Source organism: Amblyraja radiata, chromosome 15, assembly GCF_010909765.2.
Source record: "Amblyraja radiata isolate CabotCenter1 chromosome 15, sAmbRad1.1.pri, whole genome shotgun sequence".
Classification (NCBI taxonomy): domain Eukaryota; kingdom Metazoa; phylum Chordata; class Chondrichthyes; order Rajiformes; family Rajidae; genus Amblyraja; species Amblyraja radiata.
This window is the reverse complement of record NC_045970.1, coordinates 29,560,678-29,576,818: the sequence shown is the minus strand read 5'-3', so window position 1 is coordinate 29,576,818 and position 16,141 is coordinate 29,560,678. Positions and strand designations below refer to the sequence as shown.

The window sequence follows — 16,141 nt, the reverse complement described above, 5'->3', positions numbered from 1 at the left end:
ACACAGACAAGATACGTTCTGAAAGGAGTCCCCGGTGTGAGATACGGGGTGTTTTTTCCAGCAAAAATGAAAATTACTCATAACGGCACTGAACGCTCATTTACAGATCCCGAAAAAGCCTTTAAGTACGCAGAGGATATCGTAAAGAAAACATCGGGGGAAGCTGTCGACAAGGAAGAAGATTGAACTTTTTAATTTTTATGATAGAGTTTTGAACTGGTTAAGATGGCGGAGCTTTCCAGACAGTTACCAAGCTTATCTGTCTGGAATGTGTTTTTGAGAGTACTGTCCATGTTTCACCTTGAATGAAAAGCTCAAAGATAAACAAAGGACGTTGAAGATACAGAATTAATGAGGGAATGTATAATGGACATGGAACGAGATAATACTAATTGGAATATAAAAATTGTTGATTTAAGAAGATCTCTAATCATTATACTTTAATTATAAATAACCAATGATTTTAACAAATTTAACAATACTATTTGTGAATGTATGTAGTAAATATGAATAAATCATGAATAATTCATGAGACGGGGAAGGAGATAATGGGAGTGTATATAATTATGATTTTATATATTTAAAAAGGGAAATGAATTAATATCAATGATATATATTAAAAATGATATATACTAACTAACTAACTAAAATGTTTATAACGTTACTAACCTACCTTTTTTTTGTGTGGGAAGGAGTTAGGCGCAGCATAAACCTGGAAAAGATCCAGAACTGAGGTTTTGTTTAACCCCTTGGTACCTGCTTGTATGGTAGTTAAAGAATGGGATATTGCGTAAGAATCTTGGGTGGATATATATGGTAAAGTTTAGATTAGATTAAGGTTAGATAAATTGGAAAGGCATATATACTTATAGAACTGAGTATATGTTGTGTTTTATATTTGGTTTTTTACTTCTTATGTCTCTTCCTGAATTCTTTCGGTTTTCACTGGTGCTGGTTTGATAAATTTATATAAGAAAAGACAAGATCTGAAACGATCTGTAGCTTTTTATGAGGCTCTACTAAGGGGTTGGAGCTCAATGTATAACAACATCAACGGAAGTTGATGAATTTTTCTCCACCATAGGTGGCTATTAGTCTTTAAGGTATCTTTTCTTAGATACCTTAATATCACTTTTTTTATTAAATCACTATAAAAACTTTTATTTGCTTATCTTTTTTGTAATCAATTCTATATCACATCTTTTCTTTCTTTTTCTAAGGCACTATACAAGAAGGAGATGCAATATAAATCTAAAAACTTCGGATGACCACCCAACACCCAGAAGTCTGAGGTACTTGGTTGCACCATATGATTCAGGAATACTATTTTGATTTATAATGCAAGACGATAGACAAATAAAGAATGGAGGAATTACATTCTGTGGTTGGAATATAAGGGGTGCCAACGAACCAATTAAGAGGGGTAATAGGCAGGGATGTGCACTATCACCCCTGCTATTTGCCCTTATGATAGAACCCCTGGCTGAAAGTATAAGAATTCATCCGAATATTCAGGGCTATAATACCAGGGACTCAAAGAATAAAATCTCATTATATGCAGACGATATACTTTTATATATTACAAAGTCACAAACGAGCATACCAAATTTATTAAACTTAATAGAGGAATTTGGGTCTTTTTCTGGATATAGAATAAACTGGAATAAAAGTGAAATCATGACATTAAAACCTCAAGAACCTACACACTTACTGAAGTTCCCCTTTAAAATCGCAACAGAAAAATTTAAATATTTGGGTATTCAGATTACTAGAAAATATAAAGCATTATTCAATGCTAATTTCATGCCTTTATTAAATAAACTTAATACGTTGATTAAATTTTGGAAAACACTTCCCTTATCATTATTAGGTAGAATAAATGCAATAAAAATGATCTTCCTACCACAATTACTATACCTATTTCAATCTATATACCAAAATATTTTTTTTTTAAATTAGACTCTAATATTACTAATTATATTTGGGACTATAGATCACATAGAATCACAAAAAAACACTTATGTAAACCAAAAGAGGTCGGGGGACTTTCACTTCCGAATTTTATGTATTATTACTGGGCAGTGCATATTAAGAATATGATTTATTGGTTGGATAGTTCTACCCAACAGACAGAATGGATAAAAATGGAGAAGGAGGATTGCCATCCTTGTAATATAGGAACGATCCTCTTCTCCCCAAAAAAACTGAATAACACAATATATAAGAAGAACCCAATTATATATGGTACAATAAGAATTTGGAAACAAATAAAATTATCTTTAAAATTAAGAAATCTATCACTGTTAATGCCAATAGCGAATAACCTTTTATTTAAACCATCTCTTATTGATAAGACATATAACCAATGGGAAAGTCTCGGAATTAGAAGGATCGGGGATATGTACGAAATGGGAAACTTACTATCATTCCAACAACTACAATTAAAATTTAAATTGAAAAACAACCAATATTTTAAATATCTTCAGATTTGCGATTTCGTGAAAAAATATATACAAGGATATCAAAAAGTAACTCCTGACTTATTGGAAGAAGCAATGAATATTGAAGCTGACTCACAAAAATTAATATCATATTTATATAATAGTATTCTAAATATAGACCTACCATCGACAGAGGTACTTAGAGAAGAGTGGGAACGGGAACTAATGATAAAAATTACGAAGGTTAAATGGGAAAAATACCTGATATATATTCACAAATGTTCAATTAATGTAAGACATAATCTAATTCAATTTAAAATTGTACATAGATTATATTATTCAAAAACAAGATTGAACAAATTTTATCCAAATATATCCGCCACTTGTGATAAATGTCTAGCCCAAAAGGCAACTATAACACACTCCTTAGTTTCCTGCATAAAACTTTATAGATTTTGGAATGATATTTTTGAAATATTTACAAAATTATTCAAGACAAGAATGGAACCTAATACTGAAATGATTATATTTGGCGTAATGGAAGATGGGAATAAATTGAACACATCTCAAAATCTATTCCTTAACTATGGTTTAATAATAGCAAAAAAATTAATTCTTAAATTTTGGAAGGGTACATCAATACCAACGCTTAAAATGTGGATTGCAAGTATGTTGGACACCACTCATCTTGAGGAAATGCGATTCCTCCTAATGGATAAATCAGACCAATTCATAACGAGTTGGTCTCCATTCGTCGTTTTTTTGGAATCATATGGTGCAACACAATTGTAAAAAATAACTGTTTCAGGACTGGACGAGGGTTGGTCAAGACTATAAATAATGATCTCCTTTTCTTTTTTTTATTTTCTTTTCTTTTCTCTATTCTCTCTCTCAACTTTCTTCATTTACTCGTTTTCTTTTTTCACACACTATATATTTCACATCTTTCTATCCTTTACTATCTAACTTCTTTTTCTTATTCTAATCTTTTTTCAGTGTAATAAAAAAAAAAAAAGAAGTTGTACATAAAATGTATTATGAAAATATATATTAGGCACTTTGGTGCCATATGACTGTACTTACTTCTAATAAAATAAAATATTAAAAAAAAAAAAAAAAAAGAGGGGTAAAATTTTTGCTCAACTAAGATCTTTGAAAAGCGACATGTTTTTGCAGGAAACTCACATGAAACAACAAACACAAATGAGATTAAAGGCGAAGTGGATAGGTCAAATACTACTCGTCATTTACTTCTAAATCTAGAGGTACGGCTATTCTTATTCGAAAAGGTATACCTTTTAAATTAAAGAACGCTATATCAGATAAAGAGGGAAGGTATATTATAGTTTCGGGAGAAATTTATGCAACCCCACTAACTATGATAAATATTTACGCTCCTAATTTTGACAACCCCCAATTTTTTGATACAAATATAGATATAATATTCTGGTGTGTGGGTCTCAAAAGGAAGCACGAAGTCCAGTGTTTTGAGAGGCACCTTTAATTATGTTCCTCCCGGTTGTAGAGAAGACCAAACAAGAGAAAGATGGCACCCAAACCCCTGCCTTTAAACCCTCTGGCTAAGGGCTGCCTTCGGACTGAACAACTCCCGTGCCGAGGGGTTCGACAGTATGATGGCACGACCCTTGGGAGCCGGCACAGGACCCCCCCCCCCCCAGAACCAGAGGCACGAAACGCACCGGCGGGAGCACGACCCGGCCGGCCCGCATGCAGAAGTCAGCCGATCGTGGGGCTGGCGGAGGCATAGGTGGAGGGACAGGTCGAGGGAATGGTCGAGGGACCGGCGGGAGGACAGGTGGAGTGACAGGCGGAGGGAGCCGTGAAGGGGGGGCGCCCTCGAGGCCGAGGTTGGGCAACCAGCACCGGCTGGTCAATGTCCAGGTGTGCTCGTGCATGGAGAGGTGGGCCGGTAGTCTGGATAAAATGTACCACTCCGTGGCTGGGGGTCGATGATCGAAACTGTGGGGTCAGAATGTCTGGGAACGCGGCCAAGATCCGTGCGAAGCGGGAGTCCACGGACGCCAGGGGCCGTCCCACCGGTTGATACAAACGCAACGTGATCGGCTCCATCGTAGTGGCGTTGACCAAACGCTGACGCCTGACGTCCACCATGAGGGAATGCGCCCGGAGGAAATCGGCCCCGAGCAATGGCTGGGAGACGTCGGCAATGGTGAACCGCCACGAGAAATGGCAGGAGCCAAACACGATCGGAACCATGCGCACTCCATATGTGCGGATGGGGCTGCCATTCGCCACGGTGAGGACGGGCCCCCGCTTACCGGAACGAATGTCGGCCAGCGAAGGGGGCAGGACGCTGAGCTCCGCTCCAGTATCAACGAGGAAGTGGGTCCCGGAGCGCCGATCCCAGGCGAAGAGGCGGTGAATTTGGCCGGCCGCCGCGGGGACTATTGGCAGCCGGCCCAGGCGTTTCCCGGGAACGTGCACGGCTGGCGGCATTGTCATGCTGCAGCACCCCAGCGCTGATGGAAATAGCACCAGCGCCTCATGTTCGTGTTACTTGGAGCTTGCCTGCTCCCGCTGGCGGTGCCTGCAGCTTGCTGGCGCTGGACTGCAGGTGCAGTACCCCTCACTGCCGCTGGGGGCGATCGTACGGGCCGTCGGGCTGGAGCTGTCACTCCTTCCACAGCTCCCCCGCCCCACCGGAGGAAATCGGGAGCTGCCGGGGTGACGTCATCGGCGCGCCTGCCGACGGCCAGCGCGTTGACGTCATCAGGACGCGTCGGCCTCAGCGCGACCCCGTCTCTGCTGACGGCCAGCATGCTGACGTCACCAGGGCGCGCCATCCACAGTGCGTCGGCGCGCCTCCCGAGGGCCCTGAGGTCAGCAAAGGAGGCGTCTGTGAGCTGCAGACGAATGTAGGCCAGCAGCAGATGCAGGTATGTATATTCGAATAGCAGGCACGGCATGGGCCCATCCAGTAGAGCCACCATCTCCTTTAGGAGGCTAGATGGCCGTCGGTCGCCTAGGCCCTCCATATGCAGGATCCTAGCAGCACGCTCCATCCTGCTTAGGCCATAAATCTGCAGCAGGAGCTCCTTAAGGCCGAGATATTTATCAATGTCCGGGGGGGGCTGCGAGGAAGTCCATGACCTCTTCAACCGTGTCCTGGTCGAGGGCCCCCACCAGGTAATAGAAGCGGGTGGCATCGACCGTGATGCCCCGCAGGTTGAACTGGGCCTCCGCCTGCTGGAACCAGATGAGCGGCCGGGTGGTCCAGAAGTTGGGCAGTTTCACCGAGACCGCGTCCAGAGACAGGGCCGGGCCAGCCTGTGAGGAGGTAGGGCTTTGTCTTCTCTCCATCATGACGCCAATGGAGCGTCGGGGGTCACCAATGTGGTGCGTGGGTCTCAAAAGGAAGCACGAAGTCCAGTGTTTTGAGAGGCACCTTTAATTATGTTCCTCCCGGTTGTAGGGAAGACCAAACAAGAGAAAGATGGCACCCAAACCCCTGCCTTTAAACCCTCTGGCTAAGGGCCGCCTCCGGACTGAACCACTCCCGTGCCGAGGGGTTCAACAGTATGATGGCACGACCCTTGGGAGCCGCCACAATATCAGAGTTTAATTACCAAAATGTGATAATAGGGGGGGGGGGGGGGGGGGGACTTCAACTGTGTTTTAGATTCATATCTAGACAAATCAGCAAAACAAAGGAGGAGTAATTTAAAATCTAAGACTAGTGAACTTCTAAATACATATATAAAAAATATTAATATAATAGATATATGGAGATCTGCTAATCCAGTTGGAAGGGAATACTCGTTTTAGTCTTCAGTACATAAAACTTATTCAAGAATTGATTATTTTTTAGTGGATATGAAATTAATGCCATATACAATGAATCCAACATACCACATTAGTAATATTTCTGATCACTCTCCGTTGACATTTTCAGTAAAATTCGAGGGAATGCCGGGTAAAAAATCTTTTTAGAGGTTTAATACACATATCTTAAATGACTTACAAGGCTATCAATATTTAAAACACCAAATGAAACTTTTTTTTAATACAAATGATACACCAGGTACTTCGCCTTCTTTATTATGGGAAACTTTTAAGGCATTTATTAGAGGAATTATAATTTCATATCAAATTTTTCAAAATAAAAATAAGACAGAACAAATGTTGTTAGAACAAGAAATCAGACAGTTAGAGTTAGATAATGCTAAAGCTTGCACTACAGATAAACATAATAAGATAATATTACTGAAATTTAAACTTAATCGAATTTTATCGTCAAGAGTAATAAGATTATTCCAAATTACAAAACAGGAACATTTTGAGTTTGGTGACAAACCACATAAGCTTTTAGCTCGCCAATTGTAAAAACAAGAAAAGGAAAATACTATAACTAAAATTAAATCAGAGAAAGGTGAATTACTAATACTACCTAAAGAGATTAATAACAGATTTGCTCAATTTTATCAAAATTTATATACATCTAAAACTAAAATAGAAGATAGTAAAATTAAAAAAAATTTAGATAACTGTAATCTTCCAAAACTTGACCTTTTGGAACAAGAGGAACTTGGAGCTCAAATTACAATCGAAGAAATAGGTGAAACAATAAAATCGTTGAAAAATGGTAAGACACCACCGGGACCAGATGGTTTTAGTAATGAATTTTATAAAAAATTTAATGAGCTAATGACTCCTTATTTATTTAATTTATATACTTACGCTTTTAAAGAAAATATACTACCTGAAACATTAGCAGAATCAACTATTAGGCTTATTCCAAAAAAAATAAAGATTTAGATGATCCGGGCTCATATAGAGCTATATCACTTTTAAAGACAGACCAGAAAATTTTAGCAAAGACTTTAGCAAGAAGATTAAGCAAATATATTAGTAAATTGATAAACCCTGATCAAACAGGGTTTATACCCAAAAGATACTCATTTAATAATTTGAGACGCCTGTTTAATATAATGTACTCACATAAAGTAGAGGAAGAAGATATATCAATTATTTCTTTGGACGCAGAGAAAGCATTTGATCAGGTAGAGTGGCAGTACTTATATAAAGTACTGCAAAAATTTAATATGGGAGAGAATTTTATTACATGGGTAAAATTATTGTATGATAAACCGATGGCAAGAATATTAACTAACAACATGTTATCTCAAAAATCTCAATTATCAAGGGGTAATAGGCAGGGATGTGCGTTATCACCCCTGCTATTTGCCCTTATGATAGAACCTTTGGCTGACTGTATAAGAATTCATCCGAATATTCAGGGCTATAATACTAGGGACTCAAATAATAAAATGTCATTATATGCAGATGATATACTTTTATATATTACAAAGTCACAAACGAGCATACCAAATTTATTAAATTTAATAGAGGAATTCGGGCCCTTTTCTGGATATAGAATAAATTGGAATAAAAGTGAAATCTTGACGTTAAAACCTCAAGAATCTACACACTTACTGAAGTTCCCCTTTAAAATTGCAACAGAAAAATTTAAATACTTGGGTATTCAGATTACTAGAAAATATAAAGCATTATTCAACGCTAATTTTATACCTTTATTAAATAAACTTAATATGCTGATTGCATTTTGGAAAACACTTCCTTTATCATTATTAGGTAGAATAAATGCTATAAAAATGATCTTTCTACCACAATTATTATATCTATTTCAGTCGATACCAGTATATATACCAAAATACTTTTTTTTTAAATTAGACTCTAATATTACTAATTTTATTGGGGATTATAGATCACATAGAATAAAAAAAAAACACTTATGTAAACCAAAAGATGTCGGGGGACTTTCACTCCCGAATTTTTTGTATTATTATTGGACAGTGCATATTAAGAATATAATTTATTGGTTGGACAGTTCTACCCAACAGACAGAATGGTTAAAAATGGAGAAAGAGGATTGTTTTCCTTGTAATATAGGAACGATCTTCTCCGCGAAAAAACTGAACAACACAATATATAAGAAGAACCCAATTATACATGATACAATAAGAATTTGGAAACAAATAAAATTATCCTTAAGATTAAGAAATTTATCATTGTTAATGCCAATAGCGAATAACCCTTTATTTAAACCATCGCTTATTGATGAAACATATAACCAATGGGAAAGTTTCAGAATTAAAAGGATCGGGAATATGTATGAAATGGGAAATCTATTATCATTACAACAATTACAATTAAAATTTAAATTGAAAAACAACCAATATTTTAAATATCTTCAGATTTGCGATTTCATGAAGAAATACATACAAGGATATCAAAAAATAACTCCTGACTTATTGGAAGAAGCAATGAATATTAAAGCTGACACAAAAATTAATATCATATTTATATAATAGTATTTTAAATATAGACCTACCATCGACAGAGGTACTTAGAGAAGAATGGGAACGGGAATTAATGATAAAAATTACGAAGGTTACATGGGAAAATACTTGATATATATTCACAAATGTTCGATTAATGCAAGACATAATCTAATTCAATTTAAAATTTTACATAGATTATATTATTCAAAAACAAGATTGAATAAATTCTATCCAAATATATCCCCCTTTGTGATAAATGTTTATCCCAAAACGCAACTATAACACACTCTTTTGTTTCCTGCATAAAACTTTATAGATTTTGGAGTGATATTTTTGAAATATTTACAAAATTATTCAAGATAAGAATGGAACCTAATACTGAAATGATTATATTTGGAGTAATGGAAGATGGGAATAAATTGAGCTAATCTCAAAATTTATTTTTTAATTATGGTTTACTAATAGCAAAAAAATTAACACTTAAATTTTGGAAAAATACATCAATACCAACGCTTAAAATGTGGATCGCAAGCATGTTGGACCGCACATCTTGAGGAAATGCGATTCCTCCTAATAGATAAATCAGACCAATTCATAACGAGTTGGTCTCCATTTGTCGTCTCTTTGGAATCATATGGTGCAACTCAATTGTAAAAGCTAACTGTTTCAGGACTGGACGAGGGATGGTCAAGATTATAAACAATGATCTCCTTACTTCTTTTTTTATTTCTTACTCTCTTTTTCCTATTTTCCTTTCTTCAACTTTCTTCATTCATTCTTCTTTTTTCTTCTTTTTCACACACTATATATCTCACATTTTTCTATCCTTTACTATCTAATTTCTTTTTCTTATTCTTATTCTTCTTTATTATAATAAAAAAAAATAAGAAGCTGTACATAAAATGTATTATGAAAATATGTATTAGGCACTTTGGTGCTATATGATTGTACTTACTTCTAATAAAATAAAAGAAAAAAGAAAAAAAAAGAAATGTTTTAATTTTATTCTGTAAATTGCAGGCACATATTATAAGTTCTTGAGTATACAAGTCATAGGTGCAGAATTAGGCCATTCGGCACACCAAGTCTACTCTGCTATCATAATGTAAGTTATTTAAAATATCAAACATGAACAATAAAAATGAATGTACAAGTACAAATTTACATGTAATCTGTGTAGAGTACATAGAGTCAGGTCTTCACAAAATCCCCTTCTTTTTTTTAAATTGCAAAATTATTACTGCAATAAGAAAATGTGTAATGGGAATACAATTGGAAGATTGAAAAGACAACTTAATTCACTGAACCGTGCATTAATTGACATAGATTTTATTGTATCTTATCTCAACTTGCAATATTATATTCAGGCATCTCACTTAACTTTTTTTCCCTGTTGCCAGCCGGGCAACCTCGGCAGGTTTTTAGGTTGCCAAATGACAGTTTAGGTGGTCATTTAAGAGCTTGCATGACGCGTGCGATAATGTGCTCGAACGAAGTGCGTAGTTACCAGTCAGAATTATGAATTATCAATGAAGCATTCACATATTATTTCTGCTTCAAATAAAGTCCCAAACTAAACATATTCACCAATCAAGACATGATCTGTAGTAAATGCCTACTATTTTTCTGTGTGCTTAAGCAAAGCAAGAATTTCATTGTCCTATACAGGGACACATGACAGTAAACTTACTTGAACTTGATCTATACCACAATGACATGAAGCAAAATTACAATACAGTATCTCATCTCTTTTTACACGTTGCAATGAACACAATTTCTATTATTTCTTTCCACTTCCAAACAAAAATCTGGTTGGATTATTCAGCGTATGATCAACCTCGGTGAAACCAAGTGCAGGCTTGACGATCGCTTCGCACAACACCGCCACTCAGTTTACAATAACCAACCTGCATGTGTGCAGAGGATTTTTCAAGTTGATGAAAAATGACAGAGATATTAATGATTTTACAAAATTCCCCATTCTCTCTGCTGCCCCCGCTGGCGGCAGGGGAGGGACTATAAAACCAGTGTGTATGCCTCAATCAGTGTCTGCAAGCTGGAGGAAGGCAGAGGGTCACGTTTCTCTGAGCTGTGAATAACACTGAACACATGTCTACTCAAATGTAAGTGCCCTTAGTGGTTCTAAAATGCTGGCAGAATGTGTTTATTGGTTCTAAAGCTTGCAAAAAAATGTCTATTGGTTCTAAAGCTTGCGAAAAGTGTCTCTATTGGTTCTAAAGCTTGCAAAAAGTGTCTTTATTGGTTCTAAAGCTTGCAAAAAGTGTCTTTATTGGTTCTAAAGCTTGCAAAAAAGTGTCTTTATTGGTTCTAAAGCTTGCAAAAAAATGTCTATTGGTTCTAAAGCTTGCAAAAAAATGTCTATTGGTTCTAAAGCTGGCAAAAAGATGTGTCTATTGGTTCTAAAGCTTGCAAAAATATGTCTATTGATTCTAAAGCTGGCAAAAATATGTCTATTGGTTCTAAAGCTGGCAAAAAAATGTCTATTGGTTTTAAAGCTTGCAAAAAAATGTCTATTGGTTCTAAAATGCTTGCAAAAATGTCTATTGGTTCTAAAGCTTGCAAAAATGTCTATTGGTTCTAAAGCATGCAACAAAATGACTATTGGTTCTAAAATGGTTCATACTAGCGCTCCAGAAAGCCCCCCACCGCACTCCCCTGGTTGGCTTGGCTTGGGTGTGTCTTGAAATTGAAAGGCACTACTTACTGCAAATGGTGGCATGAAGTTGAAAGGCACTACTTACTGCAAATGGTGGATTGGTTGCTTTTGCTTGAAGTTGAAAGGCACTACTTACTGCAAAAGGTGGCTTGGTTGCTTTGGCTTGAAGTTGAAAGGCACTACTTACTGCAAATGGTGGCATGAAGTTGAAAGGCACTACTTACTGCAAATAATGGCTTGGGAGCTTTGACTTGAAGTTGAAAGGCACTACTTCCTGCAAATGGAGGCTTGGTTGCTTTGGCTTGAAGTTGAAGCACTAATTACTGCAAATGGTGGCTTGAAGTTAAAAGGCACTACTTACAGCAGATGGTGGCTTGGGTGTGGCTTGAAGTTGAAAGGCACTACTTACTGCAGATGGTGGCTTGGGTGCAATGGTTTGAAGTTAAAATGCATTACCTACTGCAAATGGGGGCGTGGGTGCATTGGCTTGAAGTTGAAAGGCACTACTTACTACAAATGGTGGCTTGGGTGCTTTGGCATTAAGTTGAAAGGCACTGCAAATGGTGGCATGAAGTTGAAAGGCACTACTTACTGCAAATTGTGGCTTGGGTGTGCATTGGGTGTGGTTTGAAGTTGAAAGTCACTACTTACTGCAAATGGTGGCTTGGATGCAATGGCTTGAAGTTAAAAGCCACTACTTACTGCAAATGGTGGCTTGGGTGCATTGGCTTGAAATTGAAAGGCATTACTTACTGCAAATGGTGGCTTGGGTGCTTTGGCTTGAAGTTAAAAGGCATTACTTACTGCAAATGGTGGCATGAAGTTGAAATGCACTACTTACTGCAAATGGTGGCGTGCGTGCTTTGGCTTGAAGTTGAAAGGCACTACTGTAAATGCACTTAGTTCCTGTTTGCACTGTATATTGATTTTAGATAAAACGCTACCACTTACGGCTGTGATTTTTGGCCATCTTACTCAGTCCCCCTCCGCTGAGCAGGTGCAGATAATTCTTCCCATCAATGAAAAATAAAAGTGTTATTAGTTTTTTTTTAAATGTTGAGAATCTCTCCCCTGTCAATCACTCCATGAAAGCCACACCTTTTCCGGTGGGGGGGAGGGGTTATAAAACCCAGAAATGTGGGTGTGGCTCAGTCTCTGCAAGATGGAGGAGGGAGAGGTCGCGACTCGCTGTCTTTAGTGGCTTTGCACCCTACTTCAAATGGTATGAAACTGCACTTGAATTTGGTGGCCTTGCACCCTGCTAGAAGTGGTATGAAACTGCACTTGAATTTGGTGGCCTTATACCCTGCTTGAAATAGAATTTCAAGGATTAGCCGTGAGTCAACTACCAGCCCACCAGCCGTGAGTGAGTGAGTTGCCAGCACAACAGGCTTGATTGACTGAGACGCCAGCCCAAGAATCCATTTGGCGCACAATTTGCATACTAGCCCTCTGGAAACCAGTCCCTTCAGCCCACAACACCCATACTAGCGCTCCAGAAAGCCCCCCCCCCCCCCAACTGGCCACCAATATTAGAATTGGTGGAAAGGTGGAATATTGCATTGGATGACCAGCCCTCCTGTGTGATGCTGGGACCCAACGGGTTCCACTTAGTCTAGTCTATATTACTAAAAGTCTGAACTTGACCACTTCCTGTTCTGTATTTTGATTTTAGAAAAAGCGCTGCCACTTACGGCTGTGATTTTTGGCCATCTTACTCGGAGTCCCCCTCTGCTGCACAGGACAAGAGAATTTTTCCCATTGATGAAAAATAAAAGAGTTATTAGTGTTTAACAAATGTTGAGATTCTCTCTACAGAAGGCCACGCCCCTTCCGGAGGGACTATAAAACCCAGAAGTGTTGAGTACCTCAGTCAGTCTCTGCAAGATGGGGGAGCGAGAGGATCATGTCTCTCAGTCTGAGCTGTGAATAACACTGAACACATGTCTACTAAATTGTGAGTGGTTTTACTGACCTGTGAGTGCCCTTAATGTGGTTTGAAAATATAGTTTGGAAATGTTAAAGCTGTGTTGTCTTTGGTTTGGAAATGCTGAAGCTGTGTTGCCTAATTAAAGTTGCCTTGCCCAATTAAAGTTGCCTTGCCTAATTAAAGTTGCCTTGCCTAATTAAAGTTGCCTTGCCTTCTATATAATTAAAAGTCTAATCTAGACCACTTCCTGTCTGTGCTTTATATTGATTTTAGAAAAAACGCTACCACTTACGGCTGTGTTTTTAGGCCATCTTACTCAGAGTCCTCCTCCGCTCATCAGGTGCAGAGGATTTTTCCCATCGATGAAAAATAAGACTTATTAGTGTTTTAAAAATGTTGCGATTCTCTCTCCTGTTAATGACGCCATGAAGGCCACGCCCCTTCTGGTGGGAGGGGGGGGACTATAAAACCCAGAAGTGTGGCCGTGGCTCAGTCTCTGCAAAATGGAGGAGGGAGAGGTCACGACTCGCTGTCTTTAGTGGCCTTGCACCCTGCTTGAAATGGTATGAAACTGCACTTGAATTTGCTGGCCTTGCACCCTGCTTGAAATGGAATTTCAAGGAACCGTGAGTCCACTTTCAGCTCACCAGCCGTGAGTGAGTTAGCTGCCAGCACAACAGGCTTGAGTGACTGCGCCGCCAGCCCAAGAATTCATTCAGCCCACAATGTCCATACTAGCCCTCTGGAAACCAGTCCCTTCAGCCCACAACACCCATACTACCGCTCCAGAAAGCCCCCACACTGGCCACCAATATTAGAATTGGTGGAGAGGTGGAATATTGCGTTTGGGGGCCAACCCTGGGAGTGTGATTCTGGGACCCAACGGGTCCCAATTAGCCTCGTAAGTACTATGTTTCCATATTCTGTTGTGCACTGCAAGTAAGGATTACATTGTTCTAACTGGGAGAATAAAACACTCTTGACTCACGTCGCTAATGTTTGGGATAGAACTAGTGTACGGGTGATCGGTGGTCGGCGTGGACTCAGTGGGCCTGTTTTCACGCTGTATCTTCAAATAAAACTAAAAACACTAAAACCAGAGGAAATCTAAAGAAGGGTCTTCACCCGAAACATCACCCAATTTCTCCTATCCAGAGATGCTGGCTGCTCCATGGAGTTCCCCCGCACAATTAAAGCATGGAATAGTCTTCACCCTACCATAGTTACCCAACCAGACGCAACTAAATTTAAGGTAGCTCTTTTTTCCCCAAGAACCCTTTTTTGCTTAAGTCCAAGTCAAGAGTCAGGAGAGTTTTATTGTCATGTGTCCCAGATAGGACAATGAAATTCTTGCTTGCTGCATCACAACAGCATATGTAAACATAATACAGAACAGGAGATAAAAGTTCAGTGTGTCTATATACTATAAACCATATATATATATACACAATAAATAAACAGATAAACTGCAATAGGCTGTTATTTTACAGAGTTTGGTGGTGGTGGGTCCATTACAGTTTAAATTCCATTTGGAATATTTTTGGAGGACCAGGAATCCAAGAAGAAAAAGGAGTTGCTCCAGCTACAGGGAGTGATTCTGCGTTGGTTTTCAACGGTCGCGGCGAGGTGGCCACCGGACAGCAATGGTGGCCAGATCTCCCACAATGCAAAGGGCGGGAGAAAATGCCTGACGCCGAACAGTTGCCGTGGGAGTGCGCATGTGCAGGGCGGCACATGCGCACAACCATGGCCGATGATGTGCTGGCCGTGGTTGTGCGCATGTGCAGGGGAGGATGTGCAGGCCGTGGCAGTGCGCATGTGCAAGGCGGCCGGCGGTGCCGACAGATGAGGAGCGAGTGGAGAACGGAGACCCGGACACGGATACAGATGGCGGGCGGAGACGGAGAGTGACAGAGAGAGAGATAGAGAGGGGGGCCCGATCAGAATTAAACAATAGGTGGCCCGGGTGCTTGCCAAGCCGGGCAAAATTACACGAGTTTTAGGTTGCCCGGCGGGACGTTAGGTCGCCATTGGCACCCGGGCAACCGCTAATTTTCGAGCTCTGATGTTACTAACAAAGTTACAACAAAATTAGTAGAAGGTTAAGAAGTCTTACTAGATTTTCTAAGTAGATATTATTCTCTTTAACCATCTCCTCCCGTTGTTTCTTCAGGCCCTCTTCCTGCTTCTTCAGCCGATCCAAATGGAAATATTCTTCTGAAAGATCCTTTACCTTTTTATAAATATAATGTTAGATAAAGATGGAATATCCTAAAATTCTCAAAGATTCATGAGTATAGTTGAATGAGGCAAGAGATGAACCTAGATATTGACTGCAAGCTGTACATTAAGTCATGACTCTTTTTTCCAGTCACAGTAGGAAAAAACATTTTTCCAACACTATTACAGTACAGCAAGGTGTTTCATGGCACAAATAAGACGTTTATTGACATTTCAATTAAAAACCCACTGCATTAAAAGATAATATGCACAGATATTGTGTGCTGCTTCTCACAGAAATTAGTTTTGCAGAAATAGGTACAATTATATCTGTTGACATTCACACTTGATGATTACTGGCACACTGACGTAGAACAGGGGCAGGCAGGGAGGGGGAGGGGCTAATAAGCTGTCCTGTTTGAGTTGGGTAATAGATTGTGTGAATTTTATTCTTTGAAATTCGATAAGAAACGGGTATTTTGCAGTGTTACAAAAGAGCGTAGTGTACACAGGGATAATTTGTACTATT

The 16,141-nt window shown here is 39.1% G+C and overlaps 1 protein-coding gene across 1 annotated transcript in view; it reads right to left on the bottom strand.

The window, feature by feature from the left end:
* Nucleotides 1-16,141, bottom strand: part of ccdc172 (coiled-coil domain containing 172) — a 58,559-nt gene that overhangs the window by 23,477 nt on the left and 18,941 nt on the right. The window contains exon 2 of the mRNA XM_033033946.1: nucleotides 15,509-15,625. Within this exon, the coding sequence (XP_032889837.1) occupies nucleotides 15,509-15,544 (36 nt within the window). The 5' untranslated portion in view covers nucleotides 15,545-15,625. The remainder of the gene's footprint in view (nucleotides 1-15,508; nucleotides 15,626-16,141) is intronic.